This window comes from Alnus glutinosa, chromosome 13 (assembly GCF_958979055.1).
Source record: "Alnus glutinosa chromosome 13, dhAlnGlut1.1, whole genome shotgun sequence".
NCBI classification, from domain to species: domain Eukaryota; kingdom Viridiplantae; phylum Streptophyta; class Magnoliopsida; order Fagales; family Betulaceae; genus Alnus; species Alnus glutinosa.
The window spans coordinates 5,246,748-5,264,956 of NC_084898.1; the positions used below are offsets into that span (position 1 = coordinate 5,246,748).

Sequence of the window (18,209 nt, forward strand, 5' to 3'; positions counted from 1 at the left end):
TATTAGTTAGTATATATTAATTGGTTATAGGTATATAAAATAATAAAAGTGAATAATATCAATAATTAATTATTAGTCATATGATATAATGACAATTTGTATACTTAATCATATTATTCATGTTATATAATAAGATTATATGACTATATGATCATATAATAATATAACATTGTGCCATATGACATGTAAATATAAAATATGCAATCACTTTATTATATGTTATGAGTTTATCATTAAATACTTAATAATCATTACATCACGTGATCTAAGATCGAAGATTTAAGATCATACGAGTTGTTAAATCATGTTAATACATTAAATATGCTATCATATGATAATACTTAGATCGTATGATCATATAATATTAGTATTATTAGTAGGTAGTTATGAATTATGATTTATGATTCATAAATTCATAATGCTCAATTTGACCATATTTAATTACTTATTATAGATTCATAGATAATTGTAATTCAGATTCTAGACTCATTGGCAATTGCCTTATTGTTTGCTTTTATTATAAAATTATAATACGTGCAAGTGCACATTATTTTGAAAATTTGTGGTTTAATTTTTTTTATTTTTTGCTAAAGTCAATAATTTAAATTATGATACGAGCCGAGTACTCGAGCTCGGGATCGACCAAAATGGCCGAGCTCGAGCTCGAGCTCGGACAATAGTTTTTGTTACCCGAGCCGAGCTCGCACAAGATTTTTCAGCTCGTGTCGAGCTCGAGCTCGAGCTCGAGCTTTACTGTTTGTTAAACGAGCCGAGCCCGAACAGGCAATACCCGCTCAAGATCGGCTCGTTTACACCCCTAGACACCAATGATACAATTATCCCTAAATTAAAAGTAAAACAAGTCAACCAAATCCTTTCTTCCATATATATATATACCTTAATTAGCCGTTTCAAGTTCTCATAATATTAAAAAAAAAAAAAAAAAAAAAAATCATTTTCCTTTATTTGCTTACTTTTATTTGTATCTTCAATGAAACTCATAAATGCTAATTTAAGTTCTAATTAATGAGGAATTAAGCCCATGATCTGAGTGAATATAGTTCGTTTCTAGTTACTGTAGTTCCTTAATATTCAGATATATATATATATATATATATATATATATATATATATATATATTATATATATATATATATATCTTTTTCTCCTCAAATAATTAATGTTTCGATCTTTCAGAATCTATATATGCATGCTGAACATGGACTGGTTTTGAGTTTTTTTTTTTATTTGGAAAACGACCACTACAAAAATGTATGCACTTTGACACGTGCATTTTGACACGTGTACAGTGCTGTACACGTGTCAAACATTTAGACACGTGCACTTTGACACGCGTAAGACGCGTGTCAAATGTGCACGACATTAAGTGTACAAGTTGACACGTGTATTGAGATACACGTGTCAAATTTGACACGTGTATCTCAATACACGTGTCAAAGTGTTTTGACACGTGTATTAAGATACACGTGTCAAACCGTTTGACACGAGTATTTTAAATACTCGTGTCAAAACACTTTGACACGTGTATTGAGATACACGTGTCAAATTTGACACGTGTATCTCAATACACGTGTCAAAACAAGTTGACACGTGTATTTAGATACACGTGTCAAATTGGTTATATTTTTTTAAAAAAAATCCAAATCGAATTTTTCATTTAAATAAAATTTTAATTTAATTATTTAATTGTATTTTTAAATTAAATTAAAAATACGATTAATTAATTAAATTAAAAATTTAATTAAATAAAAAACCCAATTTGGATTTTTTTTCTTCAATTTAGTTTTGGTATTGGTTATTTAAAATTATTTGGTATAATAATTTTAATAGTTATTTCAAATTTTATTATTTCCGACCACAAATAACAAAATATTGATTTTACAGAAAAACTACACAAAATAATATTACACAAATCATAAGTTAATAACGTATTCGTTAACTAAGCAAATATTTACACATAAAAATTAATTACACAAAATATCTACAAATCTGAAGGGCGTCCCTGCGAATGAGGAGGTACCGTCCCAGGCGTGTTATCGCCAACCGGCGATTGCTGAGCAAGGAATGGTGTAGCGGGCGAAGGTGTAGCGACAATGGAATGCTGGGTTAGCCGTCGTCCAACAGGCGACAACGTACCAACCGTTGTCGAATTACCTGCAAATCATATAGACAATTAAAGTATATAATATTACTTGCAAAATTAAAGGAGTAATTAAAATAAATTGAAATTAATTTTTTCCTACACACAGTATAAATCATACCTGCAGATGCACTACTAACAGACGACGTACTACCTACGTGTGCAGGTGAAGGCGTACCAAGACATGGTGCTGATGCTCCCATGGAGGACATGAAGACCTCAACCTGTCGCAGGCGCTGCTCCAACAGGTCATTCCTCGCTCGCTCAGCCTGTAGCTCCGCTTGCATCTCTTCCATCTTCCGAGTGTTTTCGGCCCAATCCCGAGACGTTCCCTGAGATGGTCCCCCTTGTGACCGAGGCCTATATGAGAAACATGTCCCCCGAACAGGTGTGACGTTCGGCCCAACCTGCCGAACCCTCCCTGCATACTCAGGCCTCCCAACCGCCTGTTCGTAAGCGTCGTTCGGTGCCCAACGCACCGTGTCTGCGGAGACGCTTTGCGTGGCGGCTGGATCACTGGATAAACTCTGCGTCATCCTTTCCTGTACGTCGTCAACATGAACAAGTCATATATTGAATAATGACAAATCACACATAATTTTAAAAATAATAGTAAATTAAATCAGTAGCATACGCATAGGACCCGTGTACGTTCGTTCACGTGAGTGCCGTCCTTCCTTGTGTGGGTCTTCACGAACGACGCGGCGCGAGTGGGGGGCGTGCCAGATGTACATGTCTGTCGTCATGCAGTTGACATATATAAGAAACAGATAGCGATAAAAATAGTATAAATAAAAATAAAAACAATTATCAACAAATATATATAACATAAACATATATATTTTCATACCTCCTCGTGATTAAATCTGGCATAACTTTTAGATCCCGTACAATGAGGAAGGTCATTCTGCTCACGCAGCCTCTTCATCCGTTCAGAGGTTGCCTACGCATTTAACATGAAAATAAAAATGTAAGCATTGACACACTTAAATTAAAACTAAAATTAAATAAACTGTTATTAAAAAACCACAACATTTTCTTGGCTTACATACGATTTTTTGCTCACGGCACCAATCTCTCAGCAGGAACTCTACATCTTCTGCGTCATAGTTGCCAAAAAAATTGTCTGGCATTCTCGCACGGATAATCTCGGGCGTGTCACCGTCTCTAATACGTAGTTTGGTTTTGAACCTCGACTTCCACGAGCGGTGCTTACGGCCAATATCACATAAAGCCTCCTGTTGTGCCCTGCGCGCGTCTACTGATACAGGTACATAGAACTCCTCCTGCACATTCAACACATTTTTATAGGTTTAAAAACTTCAAGAAATACATTAATCTCAAGTTTAATTCAAATAAATAATTAAATTATATTCATAGACATACCATCAGCGCGTCCCACATTGCCTGCTTAATCTGCCTATTTACCTTCGCCCATTCGTCCCGCATGTGTATGTAGGACCCACTCCTGATCATCTTGCCCTCAGCCCGCCGAAATCGATTGCAGGCCCGTCCTACAGGTTGTATAGCAGCATTGTACTGCAATACAACCTTCTTACCCCTCGGGAGGACCCAGTTTCTCGCTGGGTCGTCAATCACCTCATAATAAATGGTCCCGTCTGGGTTGTACCCTAATGAAAGAAATATTCAACATTAATGTTAAAAATTTAATCATAAGATTAAAGAACATATATATATATATATAAACAATTTCTAATCAAATATTTATTTATTTAAAAACCAAAACAAAAAAAACAAAAATTTGGTAAGAGAATATGAGTTTTAAGGATGTCTAAATATGTACTTACCCATCAACCGAATCTGCTCAATCCGTATGTGCTGGGTCGCTGGGTCGCCCGCAACCTCCTCCCCAACCCCTCCGGCTTGTGGATTCTGCTGATCATCATCTGAATCCATATCCTGGGGACTACCGGGGGCCAACTGATCGGTACCCAACATCGCAACGTCCTCCTCATGGGTACTCTGGCTCCCCCCCACATCTGGCATCTGACTCTCACCGGAAAGTGGCATCTGACTCTCACCGGAAAGTGGCATCTGGCTCTCACCAGATAAAGGCATCTGGCTCTCTACATGCCTCGGGCCCTGACTCGCCCCCGATGCTGGCATCCGTCTCGGCCCCGGGCCCTGACTCGCCCCCGATGCTGGCATCTGTCTCGGGCCCGGGCCCTGACTCGCCCCCGATGCTGGCATCTGTCTCGGCCCCAAAATCTGGCCAGGCATCGCCGCCTGTGCCGGTATCTGTCCCAACCCCATAGCCGGCATCTGCATCTCCCCGGTCTGTGACAGTGGAAATCCTACATCCTGCGTCTCACTATCAGGGTTACACGTCATAGGTCCACTATACGTATACGGAAAGTACGGCGCATAACCCTGTGACCCCATCCCTTCTCGCAGCCACCATCGATATGCGTTACCCGGTTGGGTGAACCCTATCTGAGATAATGTCGGCAGCTCCGACAATGGAGAGCTGCAAGGTCCAGCTGTGCTGCTCTGTCCGTGATCTGCCGTGGGCACGGCCACCGTACCCGGCAACAATGGTCTATAAGGCCCGTCTGGGTGGTGTGGCCACGCTGCAGAATACAATGCCGTCGAAACAGTGGGCGTGGTCATGGGGGGCACGGGTGGGCTAGGTGCCCGATACGCATAATGAGGGGGTCTCTGGTCCATCAATACCTGCGAACAAATGCAGACAAATTAATTAGAATATGTTTTTTTAATATATTTTTAATGAACATACTAAAGAACAGCGAAATTTATACAATTAATAAAAATTTGTATTCAGTACAAGCGAATTGTACAAGCAATATATATATCAGTCAAGTGTATTGAGTTCAAGCTAATTATACTCACAACAAATACATCAATCATTGTATCACGGGAGCTTCAATAGGATCTACGTCGGGCCTGTCGTACTCGAATTCGTCATTCGTATCTGGTAGGTCAGCAGTGGCTAGTACGAGCGGTACGCACTCATGGTAGGTTGTACCATCCTCATTACTCCCATCCCCCTGTCCAACGTCGTACACGTTGCGCGGTTTGGTCCTAACCGCACAAACCCAATTTGGGTTCCTTCCATCTTCTACGTAGAATACTTGATCCACCTGAGATGTAAGCACGTACGGCTCGTCCTGAATCTGTTCTCCCCTGTGGACGAGGTGATTGAAGTTGACAAACACTAGGCCATACTCGTCTATTGTGAATCCTCTGTCCATTGTGGGGTCTGCCCAATTGCACTTAAATAAGACGTACGTAGTCCTGTCATAGTACTCGACCTCAAATATATCGGTTAACTGTCCGTAGTACGTTTCGCCTTCAACGGTAGGAACACAGACGCCGCTATTCTGAGTCCTCCTTCCCACATCATGAGCAAGCGTGCGAAATAATTTTCCATTTACCACGTACCTGTTGTACTTCACCGCTGTCTCCTTTAGCCCTCTACAACGCATAACCAACTTGTGGCCCAATTCCTCCCTACGTTGATCGTCCAGGCCATCGACCTATGTTTTAATTACAAATAGTAAACATCACATTGGGTTATAATCCTGAACCCGCATAAATTTATCCAATTTAAAATTTACAACTATTTCCTTACATATGCACGGTACCATTCGCAGAACTGCTCATGATGTTGTGCTTCAATAAGAGCCTCCGTAATGCGACCCCTAGTGCATGATCGCCTAAGCGCGTCTTTGTGCATCCTACATTCAGCGTATACAATTATGTAATAATTGTTATTAATACTTTTACTCGAATTCTGCTAAATATAAGGTTAGGACTACTTACGTCCGCAAATTGTGAAACTCTTCAGAGTTGAACACAATATAACGATGAATCTGGTGCATTATCAACCGGTTCATGGTAACACGCGTGCCCGCTCCCTTGGATCCATCAGGATTCCTCTGAGGTCTGTTGTGGAATGTTGGTGCGTTATTCAGATACCTTGAACAGAACGTTACCAGCTCGGTCGCTATGTACCCCTCCGCAATGCACCCCTCAGGAGCTGCTTTATTGCGCACATTATTTTTGAAATTCCCCAGACTCCTGGTTTAAACACATACACGACAATTTAATTGTCGTCAATTAGGATTACAATTAAATAAAAATATTTATTTACATATTACGCCGAATTTTACCTCTCTGCCGGGTACATCCATCTATACTGCACGGGTCCGCCTAGTCTACACTCGCGCACAAGATGCACAACCAAGTGGACCATGCTGGTAAAAAACCCTGGAGGGAATATCTGTTCTAGCTTGCACAAAGTGATACAGACGTCACCCTGCAGTCGGTCCATATCTTCTTGTGATAGCTTTGTTGAGCATATGCCTCTAAAAAATGCAGAAATCTCCACAAGAGGTCTAACCACTTTATCAGGCAATGACTTACGCAGTGCAATTGGAAGAAGCTGTTGCATCAGTATGTGGCTATCATGGCTCTTCAAGCCAGAAATTGTACGGTCCTTGAGCCGAACACATCGTGAAATGTTCGAAGCGTATCCGTCCGGGACCCTAACATTTCGAAGAACCTTCAGAAAATTTTCTTTGTCCTCTCTAGACATTGTGTGACAGGCAGCGGGAATATACGTTTTACCGTTGGCGGCCGTGAACGGATGCAACTTAGGTCTCAACCCCATTTCCTGCAAGTCCAGCCGAGCTGCCAAGTTGTCCTTCGTTTTCCCTTTTATATCCAAAATAGTGCCAAGTATATTGTCCATGACATTTTTCTCTATGTGCATAACATCAAGATTGTGCCGAAGCAAATTGTCTTTCCAATACGGCAATCTGAAAAATATACTTTTCTTCTTCCATATAACATCGGAACTCCCTGCACCCTTCTTCCGCTTCTTCCGTTTCTTCTTCTTACCCGCGGTCTCATCTCCAAACGCAACTCCGTCCAACTGTTGGAGAACCTCGTATCCGCATGGCACAATCGGTGCGCTGGCAAATTCTTCGGTACCGTCAAATGTCCTCCTGTTAAGCCGCCACAGATGTTCAGGCGGCAGATATCTCCTGTGCCCCATATAGCAAAATTTGCACCCGTTCTTTAAGCGTATAGAACGCGTCGATTGCATACAGCAAGGACATGCCTTCGCACCCCTGTTAGGCCAACCTGATAAATCTGCATACGCTGGCAAGTCGTTTATCGTCCACATCAACTGAGATCGCATAATAAAATTTTCCTTCTTTGAAGCATCGAATGTTCGTACCCCTACATTCCACAGTTCCACCAACTCATCAATCAATGGCTGAAGGTAAACATCAATATCCATACCTGGTGAGCTCGGTCCAGGGATAACCAAGGAAAGGATGAAGGACGACTGTTTCATGCACATCCAAGGTGGCAAATTGTACGGCACAAGCATTACGGGCCATGTGCTGTGAGATGTGCTCATGTTCCCAAATGGATTAAATCCATCTGCTGTCAAACCAAGCCGGACGTTTCTACTCTCTGCCATAAAATTTGGATGTAAAATGTCGAACGATCTCCATGCCTCACCGTCGGCCGGGTGCCTCAATACGCCATCCCTAGTGCGGCCTTCTGCATGCCATCTCATATGGGGCGCAGTATGCTCAGACATGAATAACCTCTGCAACCGTGGGATGAGTGGAAACCACCTCAAGATCTTCACCGGGCGTTTTTTTCTCGCTGATATGATCTCACCATCATCATCTACATGTGTATCAGCCCTCCACTTAGACTCTCCACATACGGTACATGAATCTAATTCTTTATTGTCTTTCCAGAATAACATACAGTCGTTACGGCACGCCGGAATCTTCTCATACCCCAGACCCATGCCACTTAGGAACTTCTTCGCCTCGTACGTGTTATCTGGCAATGCCTCATCGCAAGGAGGCAACAACTGATTGATGAATTCCAGAATGTCTGAAAAAATCTTGTTACTAATACCTCCAACGCACTTCAAGTTGTACATGTGTACAGTAGCACTCAATTTACTGTGCTTTGTACCAGGGTGAAGGGGCTTCTCGGCAGTCTTTAACAGCTCTTGGTACTTCAATGCGTCCTCGCACGACGTATCTTCATCAACTTGTTGCGGAAGAGTACTTGCGGCTTCAGGAACATCGTGCACGCCGAAGGCGTCACGCAACATGGCGTGCATGTTATCATCCTGTTCCACAGCGACACCCTCCTGTTCTGTGACTTCACCATGTTCAGTGCTATGGTCAGCGGCCTCTGTGCCACTGTGATAACTCGAACACTGACCAGGAATAGCGGATCCAGTCGTAGTCTCACCGTGCATATACCACAAATGGTATCCCGGATTCATCCCCCGACCTCCAGTCAGGTGGGCAAGAACGTAATCAGGAGTGTGACGCTGGTTATTTCGACAATACTTGCATGGGCAGTAAATTTTTCCATCGACGGCCGTACAGTTACGAACGGCAAATGTCACAAACGCCCTACACCCGTCGTTATACGTTGTCGTACCCCTAGGTGCTGACATCCAAGACTTGTCCATATTCCTCTGTATAGGGTTAAGAGGACAAGACAAATCATACGTCAAACAAATAAACGTGTAAAAAAGTTGAGCATGTCACGCAACATGGGGTGTACGAATTTATTTCCCTTTTAAAGGGTTTATGGTTAGAGTTTAGGGTTTTAGTTTTTTTGTTAGAGTTTAGGGTTTAGGGTTTATGGTTTTTTAGGGTTTAGGGTTAGGGTTTGTAAGGGTTTAGGGTTTAGGGTTTAGGGTTAGGGTTTGTTAGGGTTTAGGAGGGTTTATGTTTTTTTTTTTTTTTAGGGTTTAGGGTTAGGGTTTAGGGTTTAGGGTTTAGGGTTAGGGTTAGGGTATAAATTTATAAAGTGTAAGATTTTTTTTTTTTTAAAGGGTTTAGGGTTAGGGTTTGTTAGGGTTTATGGTTAGGCTTTTTTTTTTTTAAAAAAAAAAAAGTGTAGGATTTTGTTTTTTTTTTTCTTTTCTTTTCTTAAGGGTTTAGGGTTAGGGTTTGTAAGGGATTAGGGTTTAGGGTTAGGGTTTGTTAGGGTTTAGGAGGGTTTAGGTTTTTTTTTTTTTTTTTAGGGTTTAGGGTTAGGGTTAGGGTATAAATTTAGAAAGTGTAGGATTTTTTTTTTTTTTTAAAGGGTTTAGGGTTAGGGTTTGTTAGGGTTTAGGGTTAGGGTTTGTTAGGGTTAGGGTTTAGGGTTAGGGTTAGGTTATAAATTTAGAAAGTGTAGGATTTTTTTTTTTTTTTTAAAGGGTTTAGGGTTAGGGTTTGTTAGGGTTAGGGTTTAGGGTTAGGGTTAGGGTATAAATTTAGAAAGTGTAGGATTTTTTTTTTTTAAAGGGTTTAGGGTTAGGGTTTGTTAGGGTTTAGGGTTAGGGTTTGTTAGGGTTAGGGTTAGGGTATAAATTTAGAAAGTGTAGGATTTTTTTTTTTTTTTTTAAAGGGTTTAGGGTTAGGGTTTGTTAGGGTTAGGGTTAGGGTATAAATTTAGAAAGTGTAGGATTTTTTTTTTTTAAAGGGTTTAGGGTTAGGGTTTGTTAGGGTTTAGGGTTAGGGTTTGTTAGGGTTAGGGTTAGGGTATAAATTTAGAAAGTGTAGGATTTTTTTTTTTAAAGGGTTTAGGGTTAGGGTTTGTTAGGGTTTAGGGTTAGGGTTTGTTAGGGTTAGGGTTTAGGGTTAGGGTTAGGGTATAAATTTAGAAAGTGTAGGATTTTTTTTTTTTAAAGGGTTTAGGGTTAGGGTTTGTTAGGGTTTAGGGTTAGGGTTTGTTAGGGTTAGGGTTAGGGTATAAATTTAGAAAGTGTAGGATTTTTTTTTTTTAAAGGGTTTAGGGTTAGGGTTTGTTAGGGTTTAGGGTTAGGGTTTGTTAGGGTTAGGGTTTAGGGTTAGGGTTAGGGTATAAATTTAGAAAGTGTAGGATTTTTTTTTTTTAAAGGGTTTAGGGTTAGGGTTTGTTAGGGTTTAGGGTTAGGGTTTGTTAGGGTTTAGGGTTAGGGTTTGTTAGGGTTTAGGGTTAGGGTTTGTTAGGGTTAGGGTTTAGGGTTAGGGTTAGGGTATAAATTTAGAAAGTGTAGGATTTTTTTTTTTTTTTTTAAAGGGTTTAGGGTTAGGGTTTGTTAGGGTTAGGGTTTAGGGTTAGGGTTAGGGTATAAATTTAGAAAGTGTAGGATTTTTTTTTTTTTTTAAAGGGTTTAGGGTTAGGGTTTGTTAGGGTTTAGGGTTAGGGTTTGTTAGGGTTAGGGTTAGGGTATAAATTTAGAAAGTGTAGGATTTTTTTTTTTTTTTTTTAAGGGTTTAGGGTTAGGGTTTGTTAGGGTTAGGGTTTAGGGTTAGGGTTAGGGTATAAATTTAGAAAGTGTAGGATTTTTTTTTTTTAAAGGGTTTAGGGTTAGGGTTTGTTAGGGTTTAGGGTTAGGGTTTGTTAGGGTTAGGGTTAGGGTATAAATTTAGAAAGTGTAGGATTTTTTTTTTTTTTTTTAAAGGGTTTAGGGTTAGGGTTTGTTAGGGTTAGGGTATAAATTTAGAAAGTGTAGGATTTTTTTTTTTATTTTTTAAAGGGTTTAGGGTTAGGGTATAAATTTAGAAAGTGTAGGATTTTTTTTTTTTTAAAGGGTTTAGGGTTAGGGTTTGTTAGGGTTTAGGGTATAAATTTAGAAAGTGTAGGATTTTTTTTTTGTTAGGGTTTAGGATATAGGGTTCGTTATGGTTTAAGGTTAGGGTTTGGTTATAGAAAATGTAGGAATTTTTTTTTTTTTAAAAGGATCTAGGATTAGGGTTTAGGGTTTAGGGTTTTTGTTTCTTAGGGTTTAGGGTTTAAGGTTAGGATTTTTGTTTTTAGTGTTAGGAATTTTTTTTTTAGAAAGTGTAGGAAATTTCCTTTTTAAGGGTTTAAGGTTAGGATTTTTGTTTTTAGTGTTAGGGTTTCTTTTTTTAGAAAGTGTAGGATAATTTTTTTTTTTTAAGGTTTAGGGTTTAGGGTTTAAGGATAGGACTTTTGTTTTTAGTGTTAGGGTTTCTTTTTTTAGAAAGTGTATGATATTTTTTTTTACGCTTTAGGGTTTAGGGTTTGTTAGGGTTTAGGGTTTAGGGTTTAAGGTTTAGGGTTAGGGTTTTTAAGTGTAGGAATTTTTTTTTTAGGGTTTACGATTTAGGGTTTAGAGTTTAGGGTAAGGGTTTTTTTTAAGAACGTGTAGGATTCAAAGTTTATTTAAGGGTTTATTATTGTGTTGGTTTTATGGTTATGATTTGAAGATATAAAGTTTAGGGTTGGAGTTTAAGTATTTCTTAAAAAGTAGACGGTCAATTTTAATATTTTTTCTTTTTTTATTCAAACCCATTTTATTGGTTGTTCCCATTTATTATTTTCAAAAGTGTCATCGTTGGTTTAAACGTTAAACTAATATCGGACATTGTTTGATTTTGTTTGACTAACAAAAAAACATTGTAATCCATAATAACACATTCAAAATATATATATATATATATAACCTCTCAAATAAAAAATTAGGATAGGAAAAATTAAAAACATAAAAAACACAACATGGCAAAAAAGAACATGGCTTTCAAAAAAATAAAAATATATATAACACTAAATGACACAAAAATACAAACGCCTACACAATTTCTAAATATCAAATCTGTACTAACACAAAAATACATGCAGCATTGTTAAAAAAAAAAACACAAACTATAGCAAAAATGAAATACCTACTTCAAGAAAACCCCCCCAAAAAAAAAAAAAAAAAACAGTAATTTAAGCTTACACTGATTCAGCAAAATTGAAAAAATAAAATATAACACAGTCCAAAAATTATTACAATTATCAATCAAGAACAAATGTCCAAATTATTACAATAAAAATTATTACAATATATATTCAATCAGTATTTCATTTACATGTTGAAAAAAAAAATGAAATACAAATTTAAGGGGAAATTACTCACTGTCGACGGTAGGTTGTGGATTTAGGGCTCCTTCTTTATATATATACCTGCATATTCGGATATACATTATGGAGAAAGGAAAAAAAAGTTAGCAAATGTATATATATATAACACTAAATTTATCTGCAATATATATTAAGAGCAGTACCGGCGACTGAACAGAGAGAGAGAGAGAGAGAGCCACTGACCCGACCGGAGGAAAGGGAACCGACGGCCTAGCCAACCCCTGCCGGAGGGACGTCCCAGTAGAGAGAGAAAGAGAGAGAAAGAGAGAGACAGAGAGAGAGAGACAGAGAGAGAGAGACAGAGAGAGAGAGAGAGCGAGAGAGCTAGAGGGAATCGGTGAGAGAGAGACAGTCGGTGAGAGGGAGACGTGACGACGCCGGAGCTCACCACACCGGCCGGCTGAGCTCGCCGGAGAGACAGAGAGAGAGAGAGAAGAAATGAGAGAGAGAGAGAGAGAGAGAGCGAGAGAGAAGAAATGGGTAGCTTCCTCTGGAAGCTACCCATTTCTTATATATAAATATAAGTATATAATTTATATAATATAATATATATTTATATTATTAATTAGTTTTACGTATATAATATATAATGTTTGGCCAGGTGGCGCGCGGGAGAATTCCCGCGCGGCATCCGGCCAAACAGTTGGAGACGTGTTTATAAATACACGTCTCCACATGCTATATATATTTAATATTTAATATATATATATATATATTTTATATATATATATATATATATATATCTATTTTATATATATATCTATTTTATATATATATATATATATATATATATATATATATATATATATCTATTTTATATAAACCCATGCAACCCTAAGTTCATGCAATGCATGTACTGCATGTACATGCACTGCATGAACTCATGTTAATTATTATTATTATTTTTTTGGGTCTACATATATGCTTCACAAAGTTGGTTTAATTATGCATATAGTACAATATGTCAATTTAGGGTTAGGGTTAACGTACTTATAAGTACACCATATATATATATATATATATATAACTCATCATATAAACCCTAATCATAAGTGTATGTATTTTGTATAGCAAACAACCATAACCCTAACTGTATGTACTATATATAGAAAAAAACCCTAACCCTAAAATACACGTCCCCCATAGTAGAAATTGTATTTAATTTAAAAAGTAATAAATATATCTATATATATAATAAAAAATAATTATATATAGAAATAAATATATTATTTAAAAAATAATAATTTAATGGTCCAAAAAATTAAACTATAACTCTAAGTGTATATACTATATATAGCTATAAACTATAACCTTAAGGGTACGTACTATACTAAAACCTAAAACCATAAAAAATAAAAACTAAAACCTAACCATAAAATTAAACTCTAACCCTAAGTGCTAGACTATATATAGCTATAAACTCTAATCATGAGGGTACGTACTATATCTAGTCATAAACCCTAACCCTAATCCTCTATCCAAAAGTATATAATATATATATATATATATATATATATATATATATATAGCTATAAAACTAAACCCTAAGTAAATGTACTATAACTATAACTATAACTATAACTATATATATATATCGGAACAATCTAATTTTGAACTGCTCATGATTTAACATATATATATATATATATACTTAAAAGTGTACAATAATGACACGTGAAAAATATATTGACATTATTATTCATTAAACGTAAAATCAATAAAATTATAACACATAGCCCTAAGTGTATATATTATATATACCTATAAACCCTAAAACCCAAACCCTAAGTGTATATACTATATATATCGATAAACCATAATCCTAAGTATATATACTATATATAGGTATAAACCCTAGCCCTAAGTGTATATACTATATGCTATAAACCCTAACCCTAAGGGTATGTACTATATATAGCCATAAATTTACGAGGGACTAAACTATAAGTATTTAATTCATTATGTAGCGCAGAACTCTAAAAATAATTGCATTTACTATATATAGACATAAATAAAAAGGTTACTGTATATAGTTTCTAAACCGTTTACATGCATGCATATCTATATATATAGTATTAATTATAGGTTTTTTAACTTTGTTATGTTTAATTTTTTTTTTTTTTTGGTTTCTAAACGTAGATGGTGTACAAAACTAAACCCTAATTTAAACTATTTAGTTTAATTATATATTTAGCATCAAATTTGTATAATTATGCATATAGTACAATATGTAAATTAGGTTAGGGTTTACGTGCTTAATAGTATACTATATATATATATAAATAAGGAACCTAAAAAGTATAAATTCCAACCAACAAATTTACATATAGCATATAGTACAATATGTAAATTAGGTTAGGGTACTCTACACCGTATTTTTGGATTAGATTTGTATGATTAATAATGTAAGGAGTTTTTTTTTTGATTTTTTTTTTTAAATAATTAATACAACACAGAATTTTTTTTTTTAATATATATTTGGCGAATTAATAAATTTTTGACACGTGTATTAATACACGTGTCCATTTGGACACGCATATGAAATACACGTGTCCAAATGGACGCGTGTATTCCATATGCGTGTCCAAATGGACACGTGTATTAATACAGGTGTCCATTTGGACACGCATATGGAATACACGTGTCCAATTGGACGCGTGTCTATATACACGCGTCCAAAATGGACACGTGTATTCCATATGCGTGTCCAAATGGACACGTGTATTAATACACGTGTCCATTTGGACACGTATATGAAATACACATGTCCAAATGGACACGTGTATTGCATATGCGTGTCCAAATGGACACGTGTATGTCATACACGTGTCCATTTTGGACGGCTTCACAAATTGACACGTGTCTAAAATGACACGTGTCAATTTGGACGCGTGTCTACAGTAACGGGTACTGTAGACACGCGTCAAAATGAAGGTGTTTTTGTAGTGGACATCAGTAGCAAAGGAAGAAAGGAGAGGCAGAGACCGGTTTTTGTTAGAAAAAATAGAAACGTGGAAACTACAGAATTAATGAAAGCAAAATAAAAACTGTACGGAAATGACTGAACTCGTAGACAACAAATATGAATATGTCTCTTAGACAAATATTGTCTTAAACTTATACAATAAGTTTTGTAATATGGAATACAACAATTATGTCCTCGAGATACAATATTGTCCGAATGTAATAAAATATTACTAATTCTGAGCACTACTCTAAACAATAAATTTTGTAATAGTGGAAAAGAAAAAGAGAAGAAAGGTATCTATCAAATTAGTTAAAATTTTATTTTATAGAATTACAGAAGCAGTTTATTAACGTTGAAATGACAGTTTCTAACTTTTAAAAAAACAGTTAAATACTGTTAAAAATACGAGTGTTGAAACAATTGTTTTTTACAGTTAAAAAATGACTCTTGAAAAAACAATTATTTATGAAAAAATCCGAATAAAAAAAAATGTCTGTTAGAATAGCAGTTGTACACATCAGAGAAAAAAAAAAACTAAGGCATTTTTTTATTTTCCATTTTCATTTTTTAAAAGGGGCATTTTTGACATTTTACCAAAAAATTGGGTAAAATTAAAATGGGCTGAAACACGGGATATTGATATTGCAAAATTTTAAACGTCAAGGTTATAATTGCAAATCTGCTTTGAGATGTGTAAATAAAGTTTTCCCTAGTGTTTTTTTATACTGAAGAGAAACTCTAGCCAACTATCGGATCATATTGTACTAATGCATTAGTAATCCAACATATTAGAGGTTACAAATTTTTTATTTTTATTATTTTTATTATTTTTATTTTTATATTATAGTTATACATAATTAGTTGCATGAAGCAACTGCTTAGAGGTGAAAATGCTTGCAAATAATAACCGCTCACATCTGTTATTCACACCTAATCCACTATCCACATATTCGAATATGGATGCAATTAGCAAAAAATACCATCCACATATGCGAATGCGGATAACAGTTTTAGGCTATCAACTGCATCCACATTCCATTTATATATATAATATATTTTTAATTAAATTCACTAAAATGACATCTTTTTGAATCTAGTAAGTTTATGACCTTTAGGTTATATTAAGTTTTCTTCACTATCATCTTAAAGTCATACCTTAATACATTTACTTTTTTTTTGGTAATCCAAATCCAGATTACTCTATGAGACAATGACTCTCAATGCCTGATAATTGTGAATTTGTAACAAGTGAAATATTAATTTATTTAAACGTGCACATAGTAATAACCACATTATTTAATATTGCATATAGATTTAGATAGTAATCCAAAACGTCCATTACCTTGTATGCGGATAATAAACGTATATATTAACCTCACGGATGTGAATACTTAAAAATGATAATCGCATTATGCGAATGTTGCTAATAATCGTATCCACATTAATTTCACCTCTAAACTGGCTTAACTTTCCTCGATTCCATTAACCCCTTTCTAATTGTTTTGTCCTTTTATTTTTTTTAAGTTTTTAGTAATTTTATTTTTTAATTAATTTTTAAAGTTTTTATTTTTTTAATATTGTGCCACGTGTCAACCCGCATTGGTTGACACGTGTTAGACCATTAAATATTGGAAAAAAAAAAATAAACGAATGTATTAATTTTGTCTTTTTTCAAAACTCAAGTGCCATATGTGAAGAAAAATGAAACAGATGTACCAAACAATAAAATTTTTAAACTACAGGTACTAAAAATGTGTTTAACCCAAAAAAAAATTAAAAAAAATAAGTGGTACAAAATTTTGTACTGCAAAGTAAATAAATCTAACAAAAAGAAGTCTGGATTTAAACAATGATTAGTCTTTTCTTTTCTGAGCACTAAACAATGATTAGCAAATGATGCGAAATTTGATACTGCAAGCTAGCCTGCATTGTAAGCAAATTAATTTAACAAAAAGAAAAAGAATATGAAGAAGAGAAAACAATATATACCATAAAAAGGAAATAATAAGGCAAGAAAAAATTAGGAAGCAAGGCACCACCAAAAGGAGAGAGATAGCTTTAGAGTATTTCATGTTGAGATATATATATATATATCACAATATGAATATCGATCTCAACATGAAATACTCTACAGCTTTCTCTCTGCAACTTCTTTTTTATGCAGCTTTCATTTTGAGATGAAAAGTGTACTATTACACCTTAATTAACCCAATAGGTTTGTCTCATATTTATAGCTAGCAAAGAACATTATCAAGGTGCATGGTTCTTTAATGCAATAAATTTGCCTAAAACATATCAACGTGGAAATGAATTATATCTAGAAAGTTTTCATAAATGAAATAAATCTAGAAAATTTTATAAATAAAATGAAATGAATCTGGATAGTTTTCATAAATTAATGAATCTAGAAAGTTTTATAAATGAAATGAATCTAGATAGTTTTCATAAAGAGACTTGGTTAGTGCACAACTCTTGTGCAAGTTTCTAGAGATATGGGGTGGGACCCATGTATTGGGTTTTGTACAACTGTTGTGTAGAAGTCTTTTTCATTTCATAAATTAATGAATCTAGAAAGATTTATAAACGAAACGAATCTAGAAATTTTTTATATATAAATGAAATGAATCTAGATAGTTTTCTTAAATGAAATGAATCTAGAAAGTTTTCAGTACTTTGACATTAATTATGGTGAAATATATATTGTAGTGCATGCTTTTAATTGTTTTTAATCTCAAGATAAGTTCTTTGTACTTTTCTTTTTGGCCTTCCTAATCTATCCATACATATAAATAAAAAATAAAACAAAAAAATATATATTTTTTCATTTATTTGCTTACTTTTATATGCATGCTGAACAAAGACTGGTTTTGTGTTTTTTTTTTTTACCCAATAAATGCTTCTTTTGATCATAAACATGAGTTTTCTATTGAGTTTGTGAGAATGAGAATAGGGGGGATGATTTTTCTATTGACTTAAATTTGGTTGCAATTCAAATTGAAATTTTTTTTTTTTTTTTTTTTTTTTGCGTCGTTTCCTTGTTGCATCTAACTTAATATTTCACATCATTTAAAAATGACACTATGTCATTTAAAATTTTATACAACGTCACATAACAACATATACACCATTAGATCTATAAAATCT

The 18,209-nt window shown here is 35.3% G+C and overlaps 1 protein-coding gene across 2 annotated transcripts; it reads right to left on the reverse strand.

Moving 5' to 3' along the window:
• Positions 1 to 1,908: 1,908 nt before the first annotated feature.
• LOC133854041 (uncharacterized) lies at positions 1,909 to 12,716 on the reverse strand. Of its 2 annotated transcripts, XM_062290067.1 has the most exons (8): positions 5,033 to 5,178; positions 3,970 to 4,855; positions 3,548 to 3,792; positions 3,214 to 3,447; positions 3,012 to 3,104; positions 2,796 to 2,897; positions 2,283 to 2,703; positions 1,909 to 2,175 (listed from the first exon to the last, which is right to left on the reverse strand). In XM_062290067.1, exons 1-8 carry the CDS (start codon positions 5,048 to 5,050, stop codon positions 2,003 to 2,005), a joined length of 2,172 nt encoding a protein of 723 aa, XP_062146051.1. In that variant the 5' UTR covers positions 5,051 to 5,178; the 3' UTR covers positions 1,909 to 2,002. The 2 variants fall into 2 exon arrangements, with proteins under 2 accessions (XP_062146051.1, XP_062146050.1); XM_062290066.1 differs by lacking the exons at positions 1,909 to 2,175; positions 2,283 to 2,703; positions 2,796 to 2,897; ... (1 more) ...; positions 3,214 to 3,447; positions 3,548 to 3,792 and adding exons at positions 5,775 to 5,880; positions 5,966 to 6,223; positions 6,316 to 8,669; positions 12,093 to 12,139; positions 12,281 to 12,716 and having other exon boundaries at positions 4,717 to 4,855; positions 5,033 to 5,679.
• Positions 12,717 to 18,209: the final 5,493 nt, after the last annotated feature.